General features: G+C 57.3%; 2 protein-coding genes across 3 annotated transcripts in view; both read right to left on the bottom strand.

Moving 5' to 3' along the window:
- Positions 1–360: 360 nt before the first annotated feature.
- ATP1A3 (ATPase Na+/K+ transporting subunit alpha 3) lies at positions 361–23,236 on the bottom strand. Its single transcript, XM_065919369.1, has 25 exons — positions 22,982–23,236; positions 20,144–20,329; positions 19,987–20,049; positions 15,926–16,015; positions 15,747–15,806; positions 15,407–15,610; positions 13,893–14,006; positions 13,645–13,779; positions 13,051–13,168; positions 12,653–12,921; positions 11,048–11,246; positions 10,860–10,969; positions 10,642–10,776; positions 8,301–8,493; positions 7,870–8,045; positions 7,646–7,782; positions 6,865–7,015; positions 6,578–6,746; positions 3,668–3,822; positions 3,465–3,588; positions 2,192–2,337; positions 1,517–1,647; positions 1,011–1,112; positions 693–784; positions 361–389 (listed from the first exon to the last, which is right to left on the bottom strand). The coding sequence occupies exons 1-25, from the start codon at positions 23,234–23,236 to the stop codon at positions 361–363; spliced, it is 3,543 nt and encodes a 1,180-aa protein (XP_065775441.1).
- A 1,040-nt stretch (positions 23,237–24,276) lies between these two features.
- The window catches only part of GRIK5 (glutamate ionotropic receptor kainate type subunit 5), a 61,855-nt gene continuing 60,818 nt past the window's right edge, over positions 24,277–25,313 (bottom strand). For both annotated transcript variants that reach the window (XM_065926184.1, XM_065926185.1), the window contains exon 20: positions 24,277–25,252. In XM_065926184.1, coding sequence (XP_065782256.1) covers positions 24,830–25,252 — 423 coding nt within the window. In that variant the 3' untranslated portion in view covers positions 24,277–24,829. The remainder of the gene's footprint in view (positions 25,253–25,313) is intronic.

Raw genomic sequence — 25,313 nt, 5'->3', positions numbered from 1 at the left:
CACTGATATATTTGATAATCGTCCAGAACCAGAGACGGCATCAGCCAGGGGGCGACGGGGAGTAAAAAAGAGTCCAGGGAGGGGTCTGGGAGGCAGGGGTGAGGTGGAGAGGAACAGACACACACAAAAGAGAGGGGGGGGCGGGGGGAGGAGGCAGGGGGCGGGGCGCGGGCGCGGGGGCGGGGCGCGAAGCCAGTCAGGGGGCGGGGCGTGGGCGAGGGAGGCGGGAGATTGCTTGGAGGGGGCGGGGCCACGGGGAGAGAGGGCCCCTCCCCCAGAATACAAAATAAGGGGGACTGGAGTGGGCGGTCCTGGGCTCGCGGGGGCAGGGAAGAGACGGGAGACGTGGTGGGGCTGAGGTCAGTAGTAGGTTTCCTTCTCCACCCAACCTGGAGAGACAAAGGAGGAAAGAGACAGAGACAGAGAGACAGCGACACAGAAAGAAGCCCAAAGGGGCAGAGACACAGGGAAAGACACCGGAAGGAGGAGGCCCGGAGAGGAGGGGAGAGGGAAGAGGTGCCAAGGGGATGGAGAGACAGCGGAAGGGAGGAGGGGGTACGGGAGGGGCGGGGAGGAGGGGGAAGGCAGAGTGAGGTCAGCATCGTCACCAGGCGGCGCTCTCCCGCCTCCCGCTCCAGCTGCCCGGTCCCATTCCCCCCAGCCTCCCACCTCTACCCCGCTTAGCCCCTCACCCCCGGGGTTCCTGCGCAGGATGAGTTTGCGGATTTCGTCGTAGACGAAGATGAGGAAACTGTAGGGGAAGGCACAGAACCACCAGCTGGGCCTGCGAAGAAGCGAGAGGAGCGAGTCAGCGCCGGGCAACACGTTGGAAAGGAGGGGCCAGGCCCAGAGCACTGCCTCCTCGTACCCAAGGTGACGGGTGCCCTGGCCATGGCTCTGGGTTTGGGTCTACAGAGCCCCCCCACCCCGCACCCCGTGAGGGTGTTCCACTGCAAAGGCTCCTGGGAGGACCCTGGAGCAGGTGGTACCTGAGGGGGAAAGGCACTCACTTGAGAGGGTACATGCGAAGGGCCACGTCCATGCCTGGGCAGTAGGACAGGAAGGCTGCCAGGGCTGTCTCCTCAAACAAGCCGAAGATCAGGATCTTGTTCCTGCAGGCACAGTCAGGGCTGGACCCAGTGAAGCCCACCCGGCATCCCCACCCCATAGACACAGAGGCACCCCCACAGGCAGAGGGAGAGAGACAGACAGGGAGACACGCAGGGATGGAGACAGAAAGAGGCAGCGAGGCACAGATGGGTCCAGGGAGATGGTGACAGTGAAATATGAAGACAGACACACAGACAGGCAGGGGTATAAAAAGATAAAACAGATCTGGAGAGAGACCCAGGAAGATCCCAGCAGTGCGCGGGTGCACACACACACACACACACCGAGGTAGAGAGGGAATTCAAGATAGGTGTGACCACTGGAGAGAAAATGAACTCAGAGGCAAAACCAGAACAGACAGACGTGGGGCTGGACGGAAAGCAGCCACAGCAACCATGACCCTCACTTCATGCCCTGCTGGAAGACAGAGTTCCTCCGGGTCTTGCAGATGATCAGGTCAGCCCACTGCACAACCACTATGCTCACAAAGAAAGCCGTGTGGCACGTGAACTCCACCACCTTCCTCTGCTCGTAAGTCTGCGAGGGTGACAATGCACGTGTCAGTCAGCGGTCAGTGTGGCCGCAGCCCTGGCCCCCACTCCTTGCCCACGTGCTCCTTGTGTGCACCCCTGCGTAGGTCCCCAAGGCAAAGTGGGGACTCTGTCCAGACGGGGTGCCCTGGGGGGACATGTCTGCCCTCTGTAGCTCAGAGCCCCTCAGGAAGAGTCAGGCAATGGAGAAGGAAGGAGAGAGTGTGCTGGTGACCTTAGCTGTGGACCAGAGACCCTGGGGGCCTCCTGGGGGGACACTGGCTGGGCTTTGAAGGGAAGACAGAGACTGGGAAGGGGGGTCTGGCAGGGCAGAGAGCCTGGCCAGGGGACAGGACCACGATGGGTTGAGGCAAGAGCGCCAGGAGACCCCTTGTGTCCGGGGGAGGGTCTTGATGACCCCTAGGGCAGAGGGGCCATCACAGGAAGCCACCTGTGCATGGATAGGACAGCTCACCGTGGCCCAGGATGCTGTGGGCAGAGACCCCTGCTGGGAGGCCCACGGCCACGCTGTGGGACCCAGCCCTACGCACCCACTGCTGTCCGTAACTGTCCTCCAGATCGTTAACCGTGCGGTCATCCCAGTTCAGCCGGATGCCCACCAGGTTGCCAGGCAAGAAGCCATTTTCTGCCAGGATCACGAAGTAGGAGAAGAAGCCACCAAGAGCCTGGATCATTCCTGGAGGAGGAGGGTAGGGAGATGCGGTGAGGCTCAGGTCGGGGCGGGCAGCCAGCCCAGGGCACCTCTGGGGCCCTTGAGACGCGCACAGGGGTCTGGTGCAGCGCTGGGTCCCCTGGCCTGAGCATCCTCCTGGCTGCGCTCCCAGAGGACGACCTGAGAGCGCCACCTGGTGGTGAGCATCTGAAACGGGCTCCCTGGAGCAGCAGACTTAGGGAGGGGGCTCCCCAGAGATGGAGAACATGGAGGCTGCCTCCCACTTGACCCGGGCCACTTGGCCATCAGGAAATCCCTGAGGACCACTATGCACGAATGACTTTCCCAGGCCTCTGACCACCACCACCAAGCCTCTGCTGGGACACCAGTAAAGCTCTGCACGCCTCACCTCCAGCAGCAGAGGGAGGAGGAGGCAGGAAGGGGTGGGGCTCGCCCCTGCCCTCAGAGAGCTCACAGGCTGACAGGTCGTCCCCAGCATGCTGGGGGGTGGAGCAGTGGCGTGGCCCTCCTGGGGCCAGCCCTGACCTGCCACTCAATATTCGACATGCCCCCCGGGGAGGCCTTTTCTCCACCCGTGCCTGCCCCACCTCAGTGACCACCCCCCATCTCTAAGTCACTCCTTCCAAACTTGTGGAGTCCCACACCAAGCCCACAGAAGGGGAGTCCAGAACCAATGTCACCTCTGGAACTGACTGAACCCCACTGTAACTGTTGCCAAGCCTCCCACACTGCGATCCTTCCTGACCCCATATTAGGTAAAAATGCCCACCCCTGTACTCACCCTCTAGCGCCCTAACCAGTCACCTAATGCCACCCTTCTAGCAGGAGTTTTCTTCATCTTGAGGCTAAAAAACTGGCTACTAACCCATGAAAAGCATTGACTCTCCCCCACCCACTACATTTGCAGTATCTTCATTATCTCTGCTCCTTGCTCTTAATACATTCACTCCCTTCTGAAATGCTCTGTGTCTGGAAATTCTTTTCCAGCTCGTGCTGGTACTGCCACGACTAGACCTCTGGTAGCATGTCCTGCTTTTCACTCCACTCATTCAACACGAGGTTCCCAAGCGCCCAGGTGGGCCAGGCGCTGGGCATTCAGCCGTGAGCCAGGCGGGGGCCCAGGTCCTCACCGATCTGTCCGTAGGCCATGCTGATGAGTCTCTCATTGACCAGCTTGTCGGTGCGTGGGTTCCTGGGCTGTCTCTTCATGATGTCACTCTCGGCAGCCTCGTATGCCAATGAGATGGCAGGGACCTGGGCGGGAGAAGCTGGTGAATCGGGGTGGTGGTGGGGGACCCGGCCCTCCCGGAGTCTGGGGGTGGCCGGGGCTCACCATGTCGGTGCCCAGGTCGATGCAGAGGATGGTGATGGTGCCCAGAGGCAGTGGGATGTTGGCCATGATGAACAGCAGGAAGGGCGTGATCTCCGGGATATTGCTGGTCAGGGTGTAGGCAATGGACTTCTTCAGGTTGTCGAAAATCAGGCGGCCTGTTGGCAGGGGTGGGCTCAGACCTCAGCACCCACGCCAGGGCGCCCTAGTCCTGGTGCCTCTTCCCTACCCAGTCCTTCCTAATCCATCCCCTCACCACCCACCTTTCCATTCAGACATCCGACCAGGTTGCCTCTGTTCAAACATTCTCAAAATACAACCACTTAGGAAGACTGTGTAGCAGTTTCTTTTCTTTTCCTTTTTTGGCCGTGCCGCGTGGCTTGCAGAATCTTAGTTGCCCCAACCAGTGATTGAAGCTGTGCTCCCAGCAGCAAAAGTGCAGAGTCTTAACCACTGGACCGCCAGGGAGTTCCCAGTAGCTTTTGTTAAAGTTAAGCATCCCTGCCTTATTGACCCAACAATCCTCATCATAGGTTTATGGGATGAGTGTTTATGTCTACCAAAAAGCCAGTACAAGAATGTTCACCACAGCATTGAAAGTCACTCAGTTGTGTCCAACTCTTTGCGACCTCATGGACTATACAGTTCATGGAACTTTCCAGACAGAATACTGGAGTGGGTAGCCTTTCCTTTCTCCAAGAGATTTTCCCAACCCAGGGATTGAGCCTGTCTCCTGCATTGCAGGAAGATTCTTTATCAGCTGAGCCATAAGGGAACCCCAAGAATACTGGAGTGGGTTGCCTATCACTTCTTCATCAGATCTTCTCGACCCAGAAATCAAACCGGGGTCTCCTGCATTGCAGGCAGATTCTTTACCAACTTTATCATTATCTTTATCAGGGAAGCCCCACCATAACATTATAATAGCCAAAAAAGAGGGACTTCCCTAGTGGGCTATTGGTTAAGACTCCCTGCTTCCACTGCAGGGGCGTAAGTTTGATCCCTGGATGGAGAATTAAGATCCTACAAGCCAAACAGCACAGCAAAAAAAAAAAAGAAAAAAATACATACATACATATATATATATATATATAAAGGAATTGCCATACTTATTTTTTTTTAAAGGCAGAGAAAGGCAGGCTGCTCTGTAGGCAGTGGTATAGATGGTATGATCACCTTTGTGTAAACAATAGGCACCTGGTTGTTCACACCTGCTGTTGCCTATCCCTGCCATGTGTTGCTCTCCACAAACTACTGGGGTCTCACCCTAAATATTTATGGGTGGTGATTTAAGTGAACTTCAACATAACCCAGTGTGTGTACTGAGCTGGGCGGTGTGATGTGGGGGTTCACTGTGCCACTTGCTCTGCTCTGCCACCTCCCCCTACTGAAGTTAAACTGTGCTTCTTCTTTCACTTCAGAGAGGCCTTCCTTGCCCCTCCTTATGTAGGTGGGACCCCTGCTGGGGCTTCCCTGGAGGTCCAGTGGTTAGGACTCTGTGGTTCCAACGCAGGAGGTGCGAGTTCAATCCCTGGTGGGGGAACTAGGATCCCCAACTCCATGCAGTGCAGCCAAAAAATTTTTTAAAAAGGTAGGACCCCTGTTATCACCTATCATAGCACCCTGCTGGTTTTCTTCTTAGGACCTGTCACAATAAGTAATTATTTGGTTTTTTTTGTTTGTTTGTTTTGTGTTTTTTTTTGGGGGGGGGGGAACCGTGCTGCATGAAATGTGGGATCTTAGCTCTCTGACCAGGGATAGAACCCGTGCCTCCTGCATTGGAAGCATGGAGTCTTAAGTACTGGACTTCCAGGCAAGTCCCTGTAATTACGTTTGTTATGTTATAATTTGTTAACTTGGGGAAGGCCCCCCAGTTCCTGGAGGGCAGGGACCATGTCTGCTTTGCTCACAGCTGATTCTCCAGCCCCCAGCGTGATGCACAAGGGAGGAGCCCAAAAAATGTCTGGGAGGCATGAACTAGGGCACCCATGAGTGTGTGCTCTGCACATGCGTGGAAGATGTTTTGGGGGGACGGTGAGAAAGGGTTAACTGTGTGTCCTCTGGGCCACAGGAGACAAGGGCTCAGGGCATTTAACCTGAGGCTGTAGGCTCAGCTCTACTATTTGACTTCTTGCTTATCACAAGTTATTTTTTACACTGGGCACATTTGAAATCTGAGAGAGACTGGAAGAAAATGCACCACAGTGTGAACAGTGAATATTTCTGGACAGTGAGGTTGTGGGTGATGCTAATGTGCTTCTTAATGCTTTTCTGTGTTTTCTAAAATTATCGTGAATTACTTGGATGATCAGAATAAAACTGAACGTGAACAAGCCCCATCTGCGGCCGCATCCAGACCCGTCAGGAAGTGGTGCCCAGGGGAGCCTGAGGTCTGGATTCTTGGTGGCCTGGCCTCACCCGCCAGCGCCCCTACACAGCCTTGCCTCTGCCTGCAACTCCGTTCACTGGCATTTCTCTGTGTGAAAACTCCCACATGGTCCTGGGGACTTGGCACAGGGACTCCTGCCCACTTGGGGAAGCTTCTTGGCCCCCGGCTGCAGACTGGGGGAGGGGCCTCCTCAGGGCCCCTCTGCTGGACCCTCTGCCTCCCTGAGGTTGTACTTATGAGTATTTTTTAAATACTTCCACCTCTGCCTTGCCCAACAGACTGGGCTCTCGCTGGGCAACACGGGGACCCTGAAGTGTATCAGCTCAGTCCTGCCCCCAGGGAGCCCCCGACACTGCGGGGGGAAGAAAATTGAAAAGGACAAGCTCAGGCTGTGCAGGGGGCCTGGTGGGATTCCGCGGTCTCCCCGTCGTGCACCCGCTGCAGCCCTGGCCTGTTCCCCTCAACCTTCTCTGGTTTCACGCAGGGACCCCAGTCTCCAGGGCCACCTGGGCTGACTCACTCACCCTCCTCCACACCCGTGACGATGGAGGCAAAGTTGTCGTCCAGAAGAATCATGTCGGCTGCCTGTTTGGAGACGTCAGAGCCAGCGATGCCCATGGCCACCCCGATGTCGGCCTTCTTCAGGGCGGGGGAGTCGTTCACGCCATCTCCGGTCACGGCCACGATGGCTCCCTGGAGGGGGACAGGGTGAGCACGGCGCCCGGAGGCCTGGCACCACCCTCTTCTCACCGTGGATCCTGGAGTCCAGGCCCCCAGCCCCCTTCCCCTGAGGGACCCCAGCCCAGCCCACCTGTCTCTGACAGCCCTCCACGATGATGAGCTTCTGCTGGGGGGAGGTGCGGGCGAAGACGATCTCGGTGTGGTTCTGTAGGATCTCATCAATTTGCTCGGAGGTGAAGTCCTTGAGGTCAGTGCCGTGAATCACGCAGGCCTTGGCGTCCCTGGGGAGAGCAGAGAGTGGTCAGGACATGCGGACAGACCCACAGACAGGGGAGGACGGACCAGGCTCTGAGAGAGGGACAAAGGGCTTTGCAGGGGTGGCGGTGGTGGGATCAGAGATGAAGGGAAATGGGAGAGGAGGGGCTGCAGGAGGGATGGAGGGCAGACCTCAGGAAGAACTTTGGGACCCTGGACTTAGAGGAACAGAGATATGCAGACAAGCAGGAAATGGAAACAGACCCAGAGAGAGACATGAGGATGGGAAAGCTAAGGGAGTCAGAGCATAGATGAGAGACAAAGACATAAAGACAGGCAGGAAGACAGACTGACGGACACAGGGACGAGGGATATCATAGAATCCTCTCAGATGGGAATTACTAGCAGCCCATTTTAGAGAGGAGGAAACTGGAGCTCAGAGAGGCTAAATGACTCGCCCAAGGTCACAGAGCTCATGCGTGGCCAAGCTGGGATGTGAGCCTACCCCTTGCCAGCCTCACGCAGCTGGAGCACCAGGCTGCTCATCATTAAGATAGAAGTGGAACGGGGCCCAGATGCTGAGTCAACAGAGGAGACCCAGGAGGAAGGGGACCCACCATCCCAGAGGGGCCCGAGTCGGGCCGGGCGGGGCTCACCGGGGGTTGACCTGGCTGACAGGAATGTTGAGCCGGGCAGCAATGTCCTCCACAGTCTCGTTGCCCTCCGAGATGATGCCCACGCCCTTGGCAATGGCCTTGGCCGTGATGGGGTGATCGCCGGTGACCATGATGACCTGCAGGCATTGTGTGCAAATGGTCCAGCCTCCCCGCTGGCCCCTGGAGCCCTGGCCCTGCCTCCCCCGCTGCCTCCCGGGCCACACCTTGATGCCTGCACTGCGGCACTTGCCCACCGCATCGGGGACAGCTGCTCGGGGAGGGTCAATCATGGACATGAGGCCCACGAAGCAGAGGTTGTCGGTAGTGAAGTTCACATCATCACAGTCGAAGGCAAAGCCCTTGGGGAACTGCTCCTCGGGCAGGTAGTAGTGGCAGAAACCTGGTGAGGGGAGAAAGGAACGGGCGCTCCAGCCTCCGTCCTCCCTGCCTCCTGCCCACAGCTCCCATGGCAGCAATCAGACTCCCCAGCTGACCAGAGTCGGTCCACACTCACTTCTGAAAGATGGCTTCCCCTGTCATTCATTCAATCATGGTGCATTCTGGGAGATCCTACTCTGAGCCAGGCTCTGGCTGGCTCACATCCCTCCTTACCCTCCGGTCCCTGCCCCAACTTGGCCCCACCCCTGGTGCCCACCAAGCACGCGCTCGCCCAGGCCGCCGAGCTCGAGGTAGGCGTTCTGGAAGGCCTCCTTCATCTCTTCATCCAGCGGCTGCTCCTTGCCGTGTAGCAGGATGGTGGAGCAGCGGTCCAGGATGCGCTCGGGGGCACCCTTCATCACCAGCAGGTACCGGTTGTCATTGGGGTCCTCGGTCTCGTGGATGGAAAGCTGCGAACAGAGCCGGGGGTGGCCGTGCCTGAGCCTCCCAGGGACCTGGAGGCTATCTGTGCCCAGCCGGGGGGAAGAGGACTCCCTGCCACCCCCTCGGGTGCCAGGATGCCACGGATGCCAGGACGGACCACCGCCGGGTTCCCCAGAGGGCACTGCCTGGATCTCTCTGCTTGAGAGATTGTCATCTGTTTCTCAGACTCTCTCACAGAGATCTCTGCTCATCCCTGCCTGTTTCTGCCTCTTTGTCTGATGAATATTTCTTCTCCTCTGTGTCTCTCTCACAAAAATCTCAAGGGTCCTGAGGACGCGTGCATTTCTCTCTACCTTGCCCGATGTCTCTCATCTCAAACTAGACCCCATCACCAAATCTGTTCAGCTCACCTCTGGAGTACCCAGATTCTGAACTCTTCTCATCTCCCCTGCCTTCCCATTCAGCCACCAGCATCTCTCATGTGAAATGTCACAGCAGCACCCCCACATCGAGTCCCTGTGTCTGCCTTCCCCTCCCCACTGTATTTTTATTTCCTCCTCATGGTAGGCAGAAGGAGACTTTAAAATATGAGAGTCAGTGAAAAATGGTGCAGCCACTTTGGAAAACAGCCTGGCTATCCCCACAAAGCTTAAACATAGAGTTACGACGTAAGCTGGCAATCCCCGGGTATATACCCAGGAGGCATGCAGACGATGTCCACACAGAAACTTGTAGCGGATATTCACAGCAGCATTATTCATAGTAGCCAGAGGGTGCAAATAACCCAAATGTCCATTGGTAGATGAATGGATCAACAAAATGTGATCTCGCTATACAATGCAAAGTTATTCAGCCATATAAAGGAACAGAGTACTGATACGTGCTGCAAATGGAAGGAAAGGGAAGTGAAAGTCGCTCGGTTGTGTCTGACTCTGTGACCCCATGGACTCTACAGTCCATGGAATTCTCTAGGCCAGAATACTGGAGTGGGTAGTCATTCCTTCTCCAGGGGATCTTCCCAACCTAGGGATCAAACCCAGGTCTCCCACAGTGCAGGCGGATTCTTTACTGTCTGAGCCAGCAGGGAAGCCCTGAGCCTGGAAAACATGATGCTGAGTGAGAGAACTCAGACTCAAAAACACATATTGTAGGATTGTGTTTACATGAAGTGTCGAGAATAAGCCAAGGCATAGAGACAGGACGTAGATTAGTAGTTGCTTAGGGCTTGGGGAGAGGGGGGGAGGTAGGGGAACAAAGCCAGAGAGTGTGAGGGTATTTTTTGTGTGTGTGTGAGGGTATTTTTTGAGATGATGGAAATTCTCTAAAACTGACTGAGTAGATGCTAGCTATTCTATGCTGTATATACTATACTGTACTATATACTATGTGTGACTATACTAAAACTCTTGGATTATGTACTTTACGTGGGTGATCTATGATGGTGTATGAACTAGATCTCCATAAAGCAGCTTTTAAAAATGTGAGTCAGGTCCCATCTCTACCCTGCTCCTTGGCTCACGTTCCCCCCAGGGTCACACCCAAGTTGTGTCCACAGCTCATAAGGCCTGACGGGACCTGGCCCAGCAAACACAGCCCTCATCTCCCACCATGCTTTCTGGCTCCACACCCCCTGACTACTGTTCAGATAGATACCTCAACACATTCCTGCCTCAGGACCTTTGCACATACCATGCCCACTGCCCCCCAGATACCTGGCAGGGCTTCCTCCCTCAGCACGGTGACTGGCTGACAGATTCCAAATTTTCTCAAGTCCTCATGCCTCTGTCATTGTCTGTCTCCTGGCACAAGAGCATACGTTCCACAAGAGGAGGAACTTCACTGTTTCACTCACTGCTGTTATGTCTCTTCAGCACCTAACACAAGCATCTCAGACATATGGTGGCTACTTAAAAATATATCTGCTGAATGAATGAATGAGATCTCTGGCTGGTTCCCACTCTGCTACAGGAAGATCTTTACTCCTCTGCCTCCCACTCCCATAGAGACCTCGCTCTCACTCCCATCTCTGTTCCTCTCTCCATTATCAGTCCCATTTTACAGATGGGTAAACTGAGGCTCTGGGAAAGTTAATAGCTTGCCCAAAGCAGGAGGGCAGTAGGGCAGAGCTGACTGCTTTTTCAGCATCACAGAGAAAGTGGAGAGCCCCAGGGTACCTGGTATTTGTTAGTGGAGTTGAAGGGGATCTCAGCCACTTTCTTATTACGTTCACGCATCAGCTTCACGGAGCCAGAGGACAATTCGATGCACTTGAGCAGAGCAGATTCAGAAGCATCCCCGGCCACATCCCTCTGTAGGGCAGGAGAGGGGGCTGTCAGAACAGAGAGTGGGGTGGGCAGGGGCCGGGCTGAGGCCAGTGGGAGGTGGGACCCACCTTGAGCACGGGGACATTATCCTGACCCCCCTTGAAGACAGCACGGTTGCAGAGTCCAGCGATGTGGGACAGGGCCACCCAGGTATGCGAACTCTTGTCGAATGAAGTCCCTGAAAAATCCACCAGTCAGGGCAAGGGACACCTGGGGGGTCCAAGCACCCTTAGTCCTGTCTGGGCTCCACCCTCACCTGACTGGTCCTCAGTGGTGTCGGCCTCGTGGATCTGGTTGTCGAACCACATGTGGGCGACTGTCATGCGGTTCTGGGTGAGGGTCCCTGTCTTGTCTGAGCAGATGGTGGACGTGGAGCCCAGGGTCTCCACAGCCTCTAGGTTTTTCACAAGGCAGTTCTTCCGAGCCATGCGCTTGGCAGTCAGTGTCAGACACACCTGCAGCGTGTGCAAGGACAGGTGAGTTACAGGTAGAGTCAGGTGGCAGGGCTGGGCCAGCAACAACCTGACTGCTGAGCCCAAAGAGAATCCTGGGCAAAGAATCACCCAGAGACTCCACCCAAGGCACAGACCCATAGAAATGGGCTCAGATGCACCCCCCCAAAATATACTAGAATGTTCACAGCAGTGACATAATAGTCCCAAACAGAAACAACCAAAATGTTCCCTAGCAACAGAAGTGAAAAATGGAGAAATAAAAGATGGGAATACTATACAGTGATGAAAAAGGATAAGAGATCACTGCCTACAACCACATGGGTGAAGCTCAAAACTAACATTCAGCAAAGAAGAGGCAGAAACAAGAGTTGCTGCTGAATGATTCCACTGACGTGAAGTACAAAAAGTACTGTTTGAAACCAGGCTATCCTAGGGGTAATCCTGGGGTTGTGGGGGAGGAGCTGAACAAGGTCTTGAGAGGGTTTCTGGGGAACTCCATCTGGGGGCAGCTGACCTAGGGTGTCTTCAGCTGACTCCAGCTCATCAGGTTGTATGTTCACATGTGCAACTCTCGTGTGTACCGTGTAGGTCAATAAAAGGCCTTGACCTAGAGTAGCTTTGACTATGCTAATATGGAAAAGTTTGCAGGATCTATTGATTCTAAAAGAATCAAGGAGCAGAATAGTATTCCTAGAATGGTCCCTTCTGTGTACCCTGAAAACAGTTACTACATATGTGGGAATATGCCCACCTCTGCTGGGAACAGTGCAGTGAGCCTGCTTCTGAGGGGGGTTGAAGGCTAGGCTAGGTAGTGGGTTCAGACTTATTTTACTTTTAACTATTTTAATATATTCTTTTGACTTTTTACCATGAGAGTGTGCTTCCTAATTTTGTAAGTTAACTTCAAAAATGATAGGGTGGTTAGCTTGTGGGATCTTAGTTCCCCGACCAGGGATCAAATCCAGGCCCTTGGCAGTGAAAGCACAGAGTCCTAACCACTGGACAGCCAGGGAAATCCCTGTTGGTTTATTTTGTTCAGGAGGCCCTCTGAGTCCCAGGACCCTCCTTATTCAATGTCTGGGAGGATTTGGCCCTTGATGTCTTGATTGCAATTTGTCCCCCCAAGTTGCAATCAAGATCATTGCCATTGGACTTCAGTGGCTAAGAATTCACCTTCTAATGCAAGAGGCACAGGTTCGACTCCTGGCCGGGGCACTAAGATCTCACAAGCTGTGTGGGGCAGCCAAAAAATAAATAAGTAAATAAAATAAGATCATTGCCTAAGGGTTCTGCATGCAGCAACTAAGACCCAGTGCAGCCAAATAAAAAAACTTTTTTAAAGAAAAGATCTTTGCCATTGGGTCCCCAGCCCCCTCCTCCCTCAGACCCGGGGGTCTGGGCCTTACGGTGACAGTGGCCAGCAGGCCCTCTGGGACATTGGCCACGATGATGCCGATGAGGAAGATGACAGCCTCGAGCCAGGTGTATCCAAGAATGAGGGACAGGATGAAGAAGGAGACACCCAGGAAGACGGCCACGCCGGTGATGAGCTGGATGAAGTGCTCGATCTCGATGGCGATGGGTGTCTTGCCCACCTCCAGCCCCGAAGCCAGAGTCGCAATGCGACCCATGACGGTGCGGTCACCCGTGGCCACCACCACGCCCCGAGCCGTACCTGTGGGGCCAGAGGGTTCGGGGCTGAGGCTCAGCGAGGTGCAGAGGGACCCCGAGCCCCGGAGGCGCATCTGTCTGTCTGGACCGGCTCGGCCCCACCTGGGTGCCCGCCCCACCTTGACTGTCTCACCTTCCACGCAGTTGGTGGAAAAGAAGGTGATGTTCCGGGTCTCCAGGGGGTTGTCGTGCGTGCAATCGGGGGAGCGGGTCTGGGGCTCTGATTCGCCGGTCAGGGAAGAGTTGTCCACCTGGGGTGGGGGCATAGGGGACAGTGCTCAACCTCGGGCCTGGGCTCAACTGGCATTTGCTCAGAGGCGATTTCAAGATTTTTGTTTGTTCATTTGTTTTGTTAATGAGGTGGAAATCTCATTAATAAAAGAAACCTGTGTCTGTGGAGGTCACAGCTAGAGACATAGAAGTCTGGGTGTCTGTGTCTGGAGGACAGAGGTTGGGCTCTTGAAGGTGGAGAGGGTGCAACTTCTAGGCAAGGTCAAAGGTACTTGCAGGTCTGAGGGAGGAGGAGGAGGCCTGGACTCCTGGGTCTGAGGGAGGAAGGGCTGGGGGCTTGGATTCTTAGGTCTGAGGGAGGAGGGGCTGGGGGCCTGGACCCCTGGGTTGAGGGAGGAGGGACTGGGAGCCTGGATCCAGGGTCTGAGGGAGGAGGGGCTGCGGGCCTGGACTCCTGGGCCGCTCCAGGAAGGGCAGAGCTGGGCCCCACGCCCACCTTGCAGCCATGGGCTGAGATGATGCGCAGGTCGGCTGGAACTCGGTCTCCACCCTTGATCTCCACCAGGTCCCCAACCACCACCTCCTCAGCGTTCACCTGCATCTTCTCACCTTCCCGGATGACCAGGGCTTGCTGCGGGTGGGATGGAGAAGTGTCACCTCCCTGACGCTCTCTGCCTGAGGTCACTGGGCATAGCCTCGGCAGCTGTCCACACCCCACCTGGCCCCTTCCTGGGCACCCCTCACCTGGGGAACCATGTTCTTGAAGGATTCCATGATCTTGGAGCTCTTGGCTTCCTGGTAGTAGGAGAAGCAGCCAGTGATGATGACCACGGCCGCCAGCACGATGCCCAGGTACAGCTGTGGGGAGACGCAAGGTCACGGCCCGCCCCACAGCAACTCCCCACCGGCCCTACCCTGAGATGTGTGCAGTCTGGGGAGAGAGCTCTGAGTCCGTGGGCTTCTGCAATTGTATGTCTGACCTCAGGTCTGTGTCTGTATTTGAGGGTCTGTGTCTCTCTGGCTGTCCACGTTTGAGTCTTTCTCTTTTTAAAATGTTGGTTCTATTTATTTATTGGCCTCGCCACACAGTTTATGGGATCTTAGTTCCCTGACCAGGGATCAAACACAGGTCCTCGGCAGTGAAAGCATGGAGTCCTAACCACTGGACCACCAGGGAATTCCCTTGAATCCCTCTTTCTGAACAAAAGTGTGTCTGAGCCTCTGGTCTGTCCATCTCTCTATTTTGTGGGTCTTTCAGCCTGTGTCAGAGAATTGGTGGGTATGCTATTATTCATGTGTCTGTCTGTGTTAAGGTCAACATGCCTGTCTGTCTGACTGAATGCCTGACTTTAAATGGATGAGACTGTTTGTGTTTGACTCTCTCTAGGTGGATCTCTGTCTCTGTCTCTGTCTGTTGGTCTGCGTAGGTCTGAGACTCTGGGTCTGTTCACCTGTTTAGGTTTTAATTTCTGAGAATCCTGTCTGCGCTTGACTCTCACACCTCTCTGTCCGCCACCAGGTTATGCCTGCGACTGTGTGTTTGGGTGCTTGTGTCTGTCTGTCTATCAGTCCATGTCTGTGTCTGTGCCTGTGTGTCCGAACTAGGTGGCTGTGCTTGAATCTATGTGTTCGTGTGACTGCCTGCACTGACTCTCTGCACTAGTGTGTACATGTGCATGCATGGGTGTGTGCATACAAGGATCGCCATGTAGTCAGAACACAGGTCTATGTTTATGAGCATCATGTCTGTTGGGACCGTGAGTGTGTGTGTCCCCTGTGCTGAGTGAACAGCACGTGGGTGTGCCTAGGTCTCTATGCGAGCCCATTCAGTGAGCATCTTTCAGGCCATGACCATCTGCTAGTGTCTATCCTCAAGGCCAGTGATGTCACACAGCTTTGGGATGGAGCCCCAGCTCATACTTCCTAATGTGTGACCTTGAACAAGCAACTTGGCCTTTTTTTTTTCAACTGTACCACGTGGCTTGCAGGATCTTAGTTCCCGACGAGGAATCGAACCCAGGCCCCCCCACATTGGAAGCGCCAAGCCCTAACCACTGGACCAACAGGAAGTCCCATACTTGTCTTTTCTGCACCCGTTTTCCTCCTTACATCTCTGGTTCTCTCACCGGGTGATTGTGAACGTTAGATGGGAAGAAGTCGGAGGCAGGGCTTTGAAAAGTCCAAGGGGAGAAGTGAGACATGCCTCCGTGTCTCTACGGGGACAAGCTCCTGGGCGGGGCCGGGTGGAGGGCACTCACGTTGTCGCCAGAAGGGTCATCCTCTGTGCCCGCCTGGATGCCGTAGGCCAGGAAGCAGAGGATGGCCCCGATCCACAGCAGGATTGAGAAGCCCCCGAAGAGCTGGCGGCAGAACTTGACCCACTCCGGGGTGGTCGGCGGCGGTGTGAGCGCGTTGGGCCCATCTCGGGCCAGGATCTCCTGGGCTTTGCTGTGGGTCAGACCCTGGGGGACACAGGACTCACTTAGGGCCCTCCCAGAGAAGCCCTGGCACCCCCAACACTACAGAGCACCCTCAGGCCTTGGGGGGTCACACCTACCCCCCACCCCGGGGACCCCTGTCCCTCCAGCCCAGCCTCACCTGTACACAGTCGGTGTTGTATTTCCGGCAGACCTCTTCCACCGACATCTTGTGCTCTGTCTGAAGAACAGGAGTTTGGGGGGACATCGGGTGAGCATGGAGGCCTGGCGGCGGGGGGGGGGGGGGGGGGTCGTTGGGGGAGGGGCCTGCTCCGGGCAGGCGCAGAGGCTGGGACTCACCATCGCCACCTCCTTCTTGAGGTCATCCAGGTCCCGGCGGTCTTTGGTGCCCTTGCTCTTCTTGGGCGAGCCCTTGTCATCTTTCTTGTCCTGCGAGGTGGCGACACGATAGCTGTCAGAACCACCAGACTGCGGGCGAGAAGGGGTTACAGGGGGCAGCGCCCTGCGGCTGTGCAGCTGCGTCTCCGGGCAGGCCCTGCTCTGGGGGGTCCGTCTGTCCCTGCCCTGCAGCCTGGGTGTCTCTCAGAACTCCCGAGGCCTGTCTCCTCCTATTGCTTCCAACTCCCCAGCCCCTCCCAACGCCCCCACCCCACCCCCCATCTCTGGCCCCTTGGATTTCTGTGTCAGCGAGCCTCCATCTGGGTCTGTCTATGCCTCTCTCTCTGTCTGTCTCTAGGTCTCTCCCCTTCAGTCTCCGTCTTTTTTGTCTCTGTGTGTCTTTCTGTCTCTTTCTCCCTCTCCCTGGGCTTGCCCAATCCCCACCCCCACCCCCCAAGTGTCTGTCTCTCGCTATGTCTGTTGGTCTGTCTCTCTTGATCTGTCTCTCCGGACCTCTGTTTGCGCCTGTGTCTTATCCCCTTCCCTTCTGTCTCTCTCTGTCTCCTTCTGCCGCTGTACCTCTCCCCCTCTCCAACTGTCGGGATCTCCATCTCTCTGATCTCAGTCTCTCATCACTTCACATTCTCTGTGTCTGCAGCTTGACGCGTGTCTCTCTGAGTCTCTCTCTGATCTCCGGCTCTTTATGTTTTCCATCTCATACAATGTCCGTCCCCGTCTCTCGCACTCTCTCCCTGAGTCTGGCTGAGTCCGTCTCTCTGTGTGCTCCCTGGGCCCCTATCTCTTTCCAAGTTGGTGTGTGGGGCTCTTAGATTATCTCTGAGTGTCAGTATTTTCTGTCCATCCTTATCTCTTCTCTGTCTTCATCTCTCAAGGTACCTCCTTTTCTGTAATGCTCGATATGCCTCTCCCTGTCTCTACTGTTTCAACTGTCTTGTCTGTCTATCTGTCTCTCACGGCCTCGCTCTGCGATCTTCCTCTCTACCCTCGTATCTCTCACTCTCTCTCTCATCCATCTTGGCATCTCTGTGCTTCCAGCTCCAGGTCTCCCCCATATAACTCCCCCAGGTCTCTCCCTGTCTTTTCTTCCTGGCTCTTCTCTTGGGTCTCTTCTCCCAACTCCATGGATGTCTCTTTCAATGGACCCAGTTGGGACAAATGCCCAGGAGGTCGCCTGTTGGGCCCAGGGATGGTGGCCTGGCTGGATGTGCAGTCGGGACTGAGGGGCTTGACTGACAAGCTGTGGGCCTAGCTTCTCTCCTGGGGGCTGGCGGAAGCCATGAACGTGTTTGGACGGGGGTGGGTATGTTTAGGTCTCTGAAGGACATACTAGCTGCTGGCTGGGATTCCAGGTGCAGAAGAGCAAGAGGCAGAAATCCTCCAGGCCTGGCGTGAACTGGATGTAGTGTGGGGGGAGCGATGGAAGTTCCAGTTTGGGGGCTTGGGCTCATGGGGAAGGCAGCATCCTTGGAGGCTGGCAGGAGGGGTGGGAACCGCTGACAAATCTTACGGGCCCAGAGCCAAGCTGGGATCCCAGGCTCAGCGCGGCTCAGCGCTAATCCCCTCGTGACCTTGTAGAGGGTTGAGCTGCCTGCTCTCTGCCCCCAGACCCAGAGGCTGAGCCCGGGGGGCTACTGCATCTTAGAGGCCTGGGAGCCTGGGTTTCAGGGGGCAGGAGAGTGGCTTGGCCCTGGGCCAGCCCTGCAGCAGTGCTGCGTATGACATGGAGCATGGAGATTCGGGGGGCAGGGAGGACCCTCCTCCACCCCCGCTTTGGGAGGGGTCTCAGCCTCTGCAAGAGGCAGACCCAAGGACGGAGAGAGTGGAGATACAAGGTCGTGGGCACAAGTTAGAGAAATGAGAGGCAGGCAAGAGAGGAGAGAGGGGGCCTGGAGGGAGGTGGGAAGAAAACTAGCTGCTCACCCCTGAGGCCTTAGGGAAAGCCAGGGAGCTGATGCTTGGGTCCCTGTGAGACCCAGGGGTGGAGCTCCAGACTCCTCCATCTGAGAGAGGAAAGGCTGGAGCCTGGACTCCTGAGTCTGAGGGAGGAGGGGCTGTGGGTCTGGACTCCTGGATCTGAGGGAGGAGGGGCTGGGATACCCCGGTCCCTGGCAGGCGAGCCTTGGCTCCTGCTTGCCCTTGCCATGACCAGACTCCCTTGGGGGCGGGCTTCCATCTGTTGGAGGGGGAGCCGAGGCTTTCCCAGTCAAGGCAGGAGGCCCAGATGGGCGCACTGCGGGGCGGGAGCACCTCGGAGGGTGGGGGACACGCCTGTCTGGCCGCTGCAGCCTGCCTCTGCAGCTCCTCGCCATTTTCCATGCTGCCAGCCTCGGAAGCTGGCTGAACTCAAGCAGGCTCTGCCCCTCAGCCCACCCCTCCCTCCCCGTTTCAAGGTGTCTGAGGCCTCGTCTCAGCGTCTCTCTGTCGACCTCCCCTTATGCCCTCTGTCCCCTTTTCCTGTCATTCAGGCTTACTCTGGTTGTCTCTAGATGGGATATGTCTGCCCTTGGGTCTCCTCATCTCAGCCTCAGTTTCTCTGTCTCTCCATGTCTCTCCTTGTGTGTCTCTCTCTATCTTTCCATATCCTCCTGCCTCTGTCTGTCTCTTTCTTTGTCTCTATGTCTCTTTTTCTCTGTCTCTTTGTCTCTTTCAGAGCATCTCTCTCTGTGTCCACTCATTTCTCTCTGTCTTTCCAAGTCTCTGTCTCCCATGTCTGAAGCGCTTACTTCTCCTGTCCCACGTCTTTTCCTAAGACCCGTCCCCAATTTCTTATCTAAGGCATTTAGCCTCAGTCCTCTCTTCCACTCTGCCCACGGCTTCCCTTCCATTTCCACTTACCTGGAAGCCATCACTGACTCCCACCTACCCCTTCTCTCTCCCAGTCCTCTCCCCATCCAATTCTTCTTCCCTTCTCCCCTCGCCCACCCCCATCCCCCGATCTGCAGCCCCACCCCCCCCACCTCCGTCCCTGGACCCAACAGCCTTCATCCGCCATCTTTCTCCCCATCCCTCATATTCCCTCTCCTATCCCAACCCCCTCTCCCTTCATCCCACCCAGCCCAGCCCACCAGCCTCCTTCCCCCCACCCCCTCCCTCTGGCCCCGCCCCAGACACTCAGGGAGGGATCCAGGGCTGCAGCTGGGGGGTCAGGTGGTCAGCCAGGGAAAGAGGCGGCATCTGCTGGAGAAACTCACAGACAAGGACACACGGACACAGAGGAAAGGGCATAGCCGGGCATGCACAATACCCCACAACACGCATTTGCACACACAGCCCTCAGCCAGGCACTCATTCTCCCTGCCGTGGCTCTCCTGCTACACCCAGCCCCCAGATCTGCTCCCCCAGATTAGGAGGTAGACACACGCTGCAGAACCAGACTGCTCCGCACTGCGGAGCACCCCCATGCGGGCCTGGAAGGAGAAAGGGAGGTCATCGGGTGTGCATCTCATAGCCTGGACCTATCCCCGCCTGGCCACGGAAGCAGACAGCCTTCAACACCCCCAGACACAAACACCAGCGTTCAGACACACCCAGACACGGGTGCAGGCATTCAGACATGACCCGGGCCACACAATCGCAGGCGAACGGTGTTGCCAGGCCTGACAGAACCAGGAACGCACACACGCACACGCACATCTTCGGCTGAGCAGGGAACCACAGCAGGTCAGACAGAGGGGCCGAAGGCCGGTCCGTGCCCCGCGGACCCCGCACACAAAGGACACGCCAACATGCGCCACAGACTCCCGCCGACCCAGGCGGCCCCGCGCACACACTCAACCAGCGACACAACCACACGGACGGGCCGGGTCAGCCGGCTCCCAGGGTCCTGCACTCCGGTCCCGGAAAGCAGAGGTCCTAGAGTCCTCGCCCCCGCTCTCCGCAGACACCCAATGTCACTGGACCCACAATGTCACACACACAGGCGCGCACGCACACACACACACACACACACACACACACACACACACACACAGAGGCATCGCCTGGCTGGCCTGAGCACCTACCCCCATCTTGGCGGCTCCGGGGGACAGGGGCACGCGGGCGGGGCAGGGGCCGGGGCAGGGGGCCTCAGGGTGGGCTCAGGCGCGGGCTCGGGCTGGGGGCCTCTGCAGCGCCCGCGCCTCGGTCCGCGCGTGGGTCCGGCGGTCAGCCCTACCGCACAGAGTCTGCGGCGCCCGCCGCCGCCTCCGCCTCCTCATATGCCCGCGCCCGCGGGGGGGCCGGCGCCAGCCAATCAGGGGCGCCGCCGCCCTGATGGATGGCCCGCGGCCCCGCCCCCGGTACTGCAGCTGTTCTCCCCGCCCCCCAGCCTCCGCAAAGTGGCCGCTCGGCGGCGAAGGGGGAGCGCTTCGGGAGGCGGAGAACCCGGAGACCTCCCCCCCGCAATGAGGGACCTGGAAACCCACGCAGTGTGGGGTGTCGCCTCCAAGGAGAGGGCGCTGAGTGGGGAGAGCCCCGGAGCCCCCCTCATTGTGTGCCACCAAAGGGAGGGGGCGCTGTGGAAGGTGAACCTCGGGTGGGGGGAAGCCCCGTAAACCACTGCAATAAGGCAGGAAAGCCAGAGCACCCTTCTCTGCAATGAGGCAGGGGGAGCCCTGGAGACTAGGGTGCTGTTCAGGAGGGGTAGGTGGAGGGAACCCAAGAGGCGAGAAAGAGACCCCGCAATGAGCAGGGACGCTGCAGAGGGGGGCGGGCCCCTGAGGCCCCCTCACCGTGTGACCACCCCCTACCCACTATGGTATGGCAGTTATCCAACGAGACACAACTGCACAGGTACACAGGAGACTCATCACAGCCAGAGAATCCCACCAAGCATCGGACTCACACCTGACCATCACCCAGAGAGCCCAGATGCTAGGGACACCCACCAACACCACCCACCACACACCACCAGTTTCACAATCACATTCCATCACACACCAGCTTATCACCTCCCACACATCCTACAGTACCCCATCAAAACAAGCCCAGAGACTCACAAACACATAGCAAGGAAAACACACGTAACACACACACTGCACACCCCATCACACCACAACAGAATCACAGTCATTAAATGCCATGCAGAGGAACACACACCCTTAAAACACCACCTCACAGACACACACGTCACATGCTCCATCATAGCTGGCCTTAAACCATCTCACACAGAGACCAGCAAACATATAATCTATGGGCCCATGAACCAGTACACATTCACACTCAGCACCGTCACACAGACACAGGCCTCACACTGCCCCAGGCACCACTTGAACCTTTGTAGACTCTGCTGTGTAGTCACACAACATCACACACACTCCTCCCCAATATATCTGGGCATATGCAAAGACCCTCCATGCAAAATTGTCAAAGTATTGCTAATTGTGAATGACAGACAAAGGGTGCACACAGACTCATGCACGGCACAATAATTCACAGACACAGATCACACAACACCATCCCACACACCTCACACACTACACTTATCATGTATTGCAGTGCTGTCTTATACAGTTGTATTGTAGCTTCAGTGTAACACCCCCAATGCCCACACTCCCACGCTGTGCACATCCCAGCTTGGTATATATTGATATACACACACACAGATGCACAGCTAGCACCCACACCCCAGGCTTGCCACAATACAAAACACCCCATTGGCCACCCACTGGAGCCTGAGGAGTTACAGCCTCCCACCCCCACCTCTCTGCTCTATGAGGAACACTCCCAGACTCTGGGGATGGCAGAAAGGGCAGAGAGCAGCCAAGAGCCTGTCTCTGTAGCTTTTTCAGAATGTGGGTATCCTACCACTTATGGAAGTCAAGATGTGGGGGACAGGCAAGGGGGATGAAGGTTAAGGACCAAGTCACTGATATGTGTGAAAGGCTGAAGGCTGGAGTGAGACACAAAAAATGGGAGACTCAAAACCACAGAACCACAGGACAGGGAGACTGAGTCAAAGAGTAAAAGGGGGCAGGAAGGTGGGTTCCTTCATTCCTCCAGCACCCAGAGCCTCAGCCCAGTCCTGTACTCTGACCCGTCCCCATCCTTCCCTGCTGTCCTTTGTTGCCATAGTAACAGGGAGGCAGCATATGCAGCAAAGGAGGCTGGGCTTACAGATCTGGCCTGTCTCCATGGAGACTGGGGGGGGGGGGGGAGCCACATCTTCTAGCCCTGGTAGTTGGCCCCTCTGCGGAACTCTGTCCCCTTCCAGGAGGAGGATGGGAGGGAAGGAGGGAGGCTCTGTCAACATATTATCTTTTTCCTCTCCACCTTATCCTGCAGGGATGAGCCTGGACCATGGCAGAGAGATTGGGGGGATGGAGAAACCTGGGGGGTTTCAGGATCCCAGGAGATTCTTGGCCCTCTCTCCTGCTCACCAGCTGGGCTGGGGGAGACTGCACCCCAGACAGGCTCATGTCCCCCCTCATGCATTCCCTCCTCAGTTTGGGGAGACTGATGACTGTGCATAGTGTTCCCAGCGTGAGGCTTTGCGGAAGTTGGGTGGGGGAGGAGGAAGATTTACGAAGGTCACAGGGATGGATGGGGACAAGGGAACTCAGCAAGAGAGACGGAAGGAAAGACTAAGGGGACGAATGGACACAGAGTTCAGAACCAGAGACATGCAAATAGGAAAGGAAAAACAGAAAGATGGACAAAGACAGACAGACCTACAAAGACAGAAATGAGGAAACAGATGGAGGAGACAGATCAACTGCATTACTTAGTGATGACAGAGCAACACAGGGACATAGAGAGTCAGGCGGACATGTTTGGCAAACTGTGGGAGACAGAGATAAAGACTGAAGAGACAGAGCAGAGATGCGGGTGGGGGAGACTCAGAAATGGGAGACCTGATGCTTGGTATTGGGACAGAGAATGGGAGAGACCAGAAATGTCTGCAGCCATATTCTATCACCTTGACAGACTGACATTCCTGCTCAAGGGCAGAGACATTGATTTAGTTTCTAAGAGATGTGGAAACAAGAAACATCCTGAGACACAAGCTCGCCCCCACACCTGCCTCTGAAGGGCACACATGTGGCAAGTGTCTGAGACACGGAAGAGGCCAGGTTGAGACGGGGTGCTGTGTGCCAGGCGGGGTCCCCCGGATGTGGCGTGCCCAAGCACTGCGAAGGCTGGCAGGTCCTGTCGGGGAGACAGGGCGATGCTGCGCGCCAGGCCGGTGCTGAACGGACAGCTCCCGAGCTCTGGGCCGCCTGCCCGAAGGGCGGGGCCCAGCCTCGCTCCTCTCCCTCGCTCGATCTCTAGCATTTCCACTGTTCGGGCCCCCTAACGTCTGCATCTAGTTTTCCAAGGCTTGTTTCTCACCCATCTCTGCTCCACTTCAGTCTCTGCCTCTCTCAGCCCCAACTCCCCCGGTCTCTTAACTTCTGCTTTCTCTGTCTACCCCTCCTCTCTCCCATTCTGTCTCACCCTTGTCCCACCTCAATATGGCTTGTCTCCCTGTGTCTTCCTCTTGGGCCTGTTTCCCCATCCCTCTCTGCTCCCCTCCGTAATCTCGCCCCATCGCTACTTCATTTCTGTCTCTTCCCCATTCCTGTCCCATCTCTTTCTCTCCACCTCTCCATCTCTCCCCCTTCCACTCGGCCTCGTTTTGGCTCTGGCTGTGTGACCTTCACTCGTCCTTTCTCAGCGGCAGTTTCCACAGAAACCTCCAGCAGGGCGGGGGAGGGCGGGGACAGAAAGCAGACCCACCCTTTTCCCCCGGCTCCACCGGCCCTTCGGCCTCCCGCCCCCCTACCTCCCCCTCCACTGGGATTTCTCACTTCCTCTCTTGGGGGCTGGGGAATTAACGTTTTCAGCAGAAACACAGGATCAGGGTCACAGACACTGAAGGTGGTCTCGGGGAGGTACACACATGCACATGATTACAAAGCCAACAAATCACCCTGGCCCAGGCACACACCTGTCACTGTCCGGGCTAGCCGGCGCACCACCACACTGAACTGATCACTCGCCCTCCCCTCCCCCAGCCCCATCTGGTTTCTGTCATTCTATGTCTCCTTTTCCTGGTGTCTCCGCCTCTCCAGATCCCTGCATCTCTCCATCTGTCCCAGGGAGAGCTGCCTCCTTCTGTCCTGGGAGAAGGTCAGTGGAGAAGGGCCAGCTGCCCGGACCTGCGCTGACCTGCTGTCTGTGGGCAGGGCGGAGAATCGAGAGAGTGCAGGGGTGCCCATCCAGTCTGTGGTTCTCAGCAGTCTCCCTGGGGGGTGGGGAGGGGAAGCCCAACTCTTCGGTGCCCTCACTCCCCCAGGAAATGAGACCCGCGGATCCCCAGCTTTGGGGTTTTGTTCTTTTTTTTATTCCAACAGGGACTGGGCTGTGGCAGGGGGAGGGATGGGGGCCCAACTGACCCCCTCCCTGTGGGGGTCTCATAGAAATTCGGAGGTTTCTCCCCAAAAAAAAGAGAGAAAGAGAAGAGTCGAGGGGCGCCAGGGGACACCCATCTGCCCAGAGGCTTCCCACTTCTCCAGAAGTGGGGAGGGCTGCGTCAAGTCTTGGGGAGCCTGAGCAGTCCCAGGATGGGGTTCTCCCCGCGGACTGCTTTCCGCTTCCGGGAACTACCCCTGCAGTCCCGGGCCCCGGAGGCCTCAGTCCCCGCGCTCCTCTTTGTCCGCAGGCGGGGGCGGCGTGCAGGAGTCCGCGGCTCCCTCCGGCGAGTCCAGTAGGGGGCGCAGGCGGGCTCTGGAACCGAGCCTCGGACTTCACCGGGAACCCAAGGCAAAATCGCGGCGTCCGGCGCCCTGCGGGCGCAAGTCCCGTCCCTCGCCCACTGGGGAAGCGAGGGCGACCGGGGCCTGGGGCGGGCCCGGCCCCTGCGTCAGTCCGGGCACCCGCCCGTGGTCACTCGTGCTCGGCCAGCTCGCGGGGGCCGGCGGGGCCGGGCCGGGGCCGGGGCGGGCTGGTGGCTTCGACGGGGGCGCCCAGGCCACGCGGGGGCGCGCCGGCCCCGGACGCCCGCAGCGCCTGGATGCGCCGGCACTCCTGGCAGACGCGCACGTGGGTGCAGGGCGTGGGGGCGGCGGGCCGGGCCCCGCCTGGCGGCCCCGGATCGTCCAGGAGGCGCTGGGGGCCCCCGTGCGCGCTGCCCGCATCCGCGCCAGCGGAGTAGAGCTTGCCGTTGCTAAGGCGCATCTCGCGGACGGCGCGCAGCGACAGCAGGGCCCGGCTGGGGCCGCCGGGCCGCCGGCGCCGGCGGGAACGCGACGTCTTGCGGCAGGACACCGCGTGCCGCAGCTCCTGCAGCATTTCCTGGCACACCGACACCTGGGGGCGGCGCGGGGCGGCGGTCACGGTCTGCGCCCTCCTTGCGGCCGCGCCTCCTCCC

This window comes from Muntiacus reevesi, chromosome 2, assembly GCF_963930625.1.
Source record: "Muntiacus reevesi chromosome 2, mMunRee1.1, whole genome shotgun sequence".
Taxonomy (NCBI): Eukaryota; Metazoa; Chordata; class Mammalia; order Artiodactyla; family Cervidae; genus Muntiacus; species Muntiacus reevesi.
Note: the sequence above shows the minus strand (reverse complement) of the source record. Positions and strands in the feature narration are given on the sequence as shown.

What these genes read in the sequence shown, in the direction of transcription:
- ATP1A3 (XM_065919369.1), bottom strand. Translation starts at nt 23,236, where the DNA reads ATGCTAGAGATCGAGCGAGGGAGAGGAGCGAGGCTGGGCCCCGCCCTT. An exon ending in TGTGTGCCCTTCAGAGGCAG is followed by an intron (nt 20,330 to 22,981) that starts GTGTGGGGGCGA and finishes CGCCTCCCGAAG; the next exon opens with CGCTCCCCCTTCGCCGCCGA. An exon ending in CCTGCGCAGGAACCCCGGGG is followed by an intron (nt 390 to 692) that starts GTGAGGGGCTAA and finishes TTGTCTCTCCAG; the next exon opens with GTTGGGTGGAGAAGGAAACC.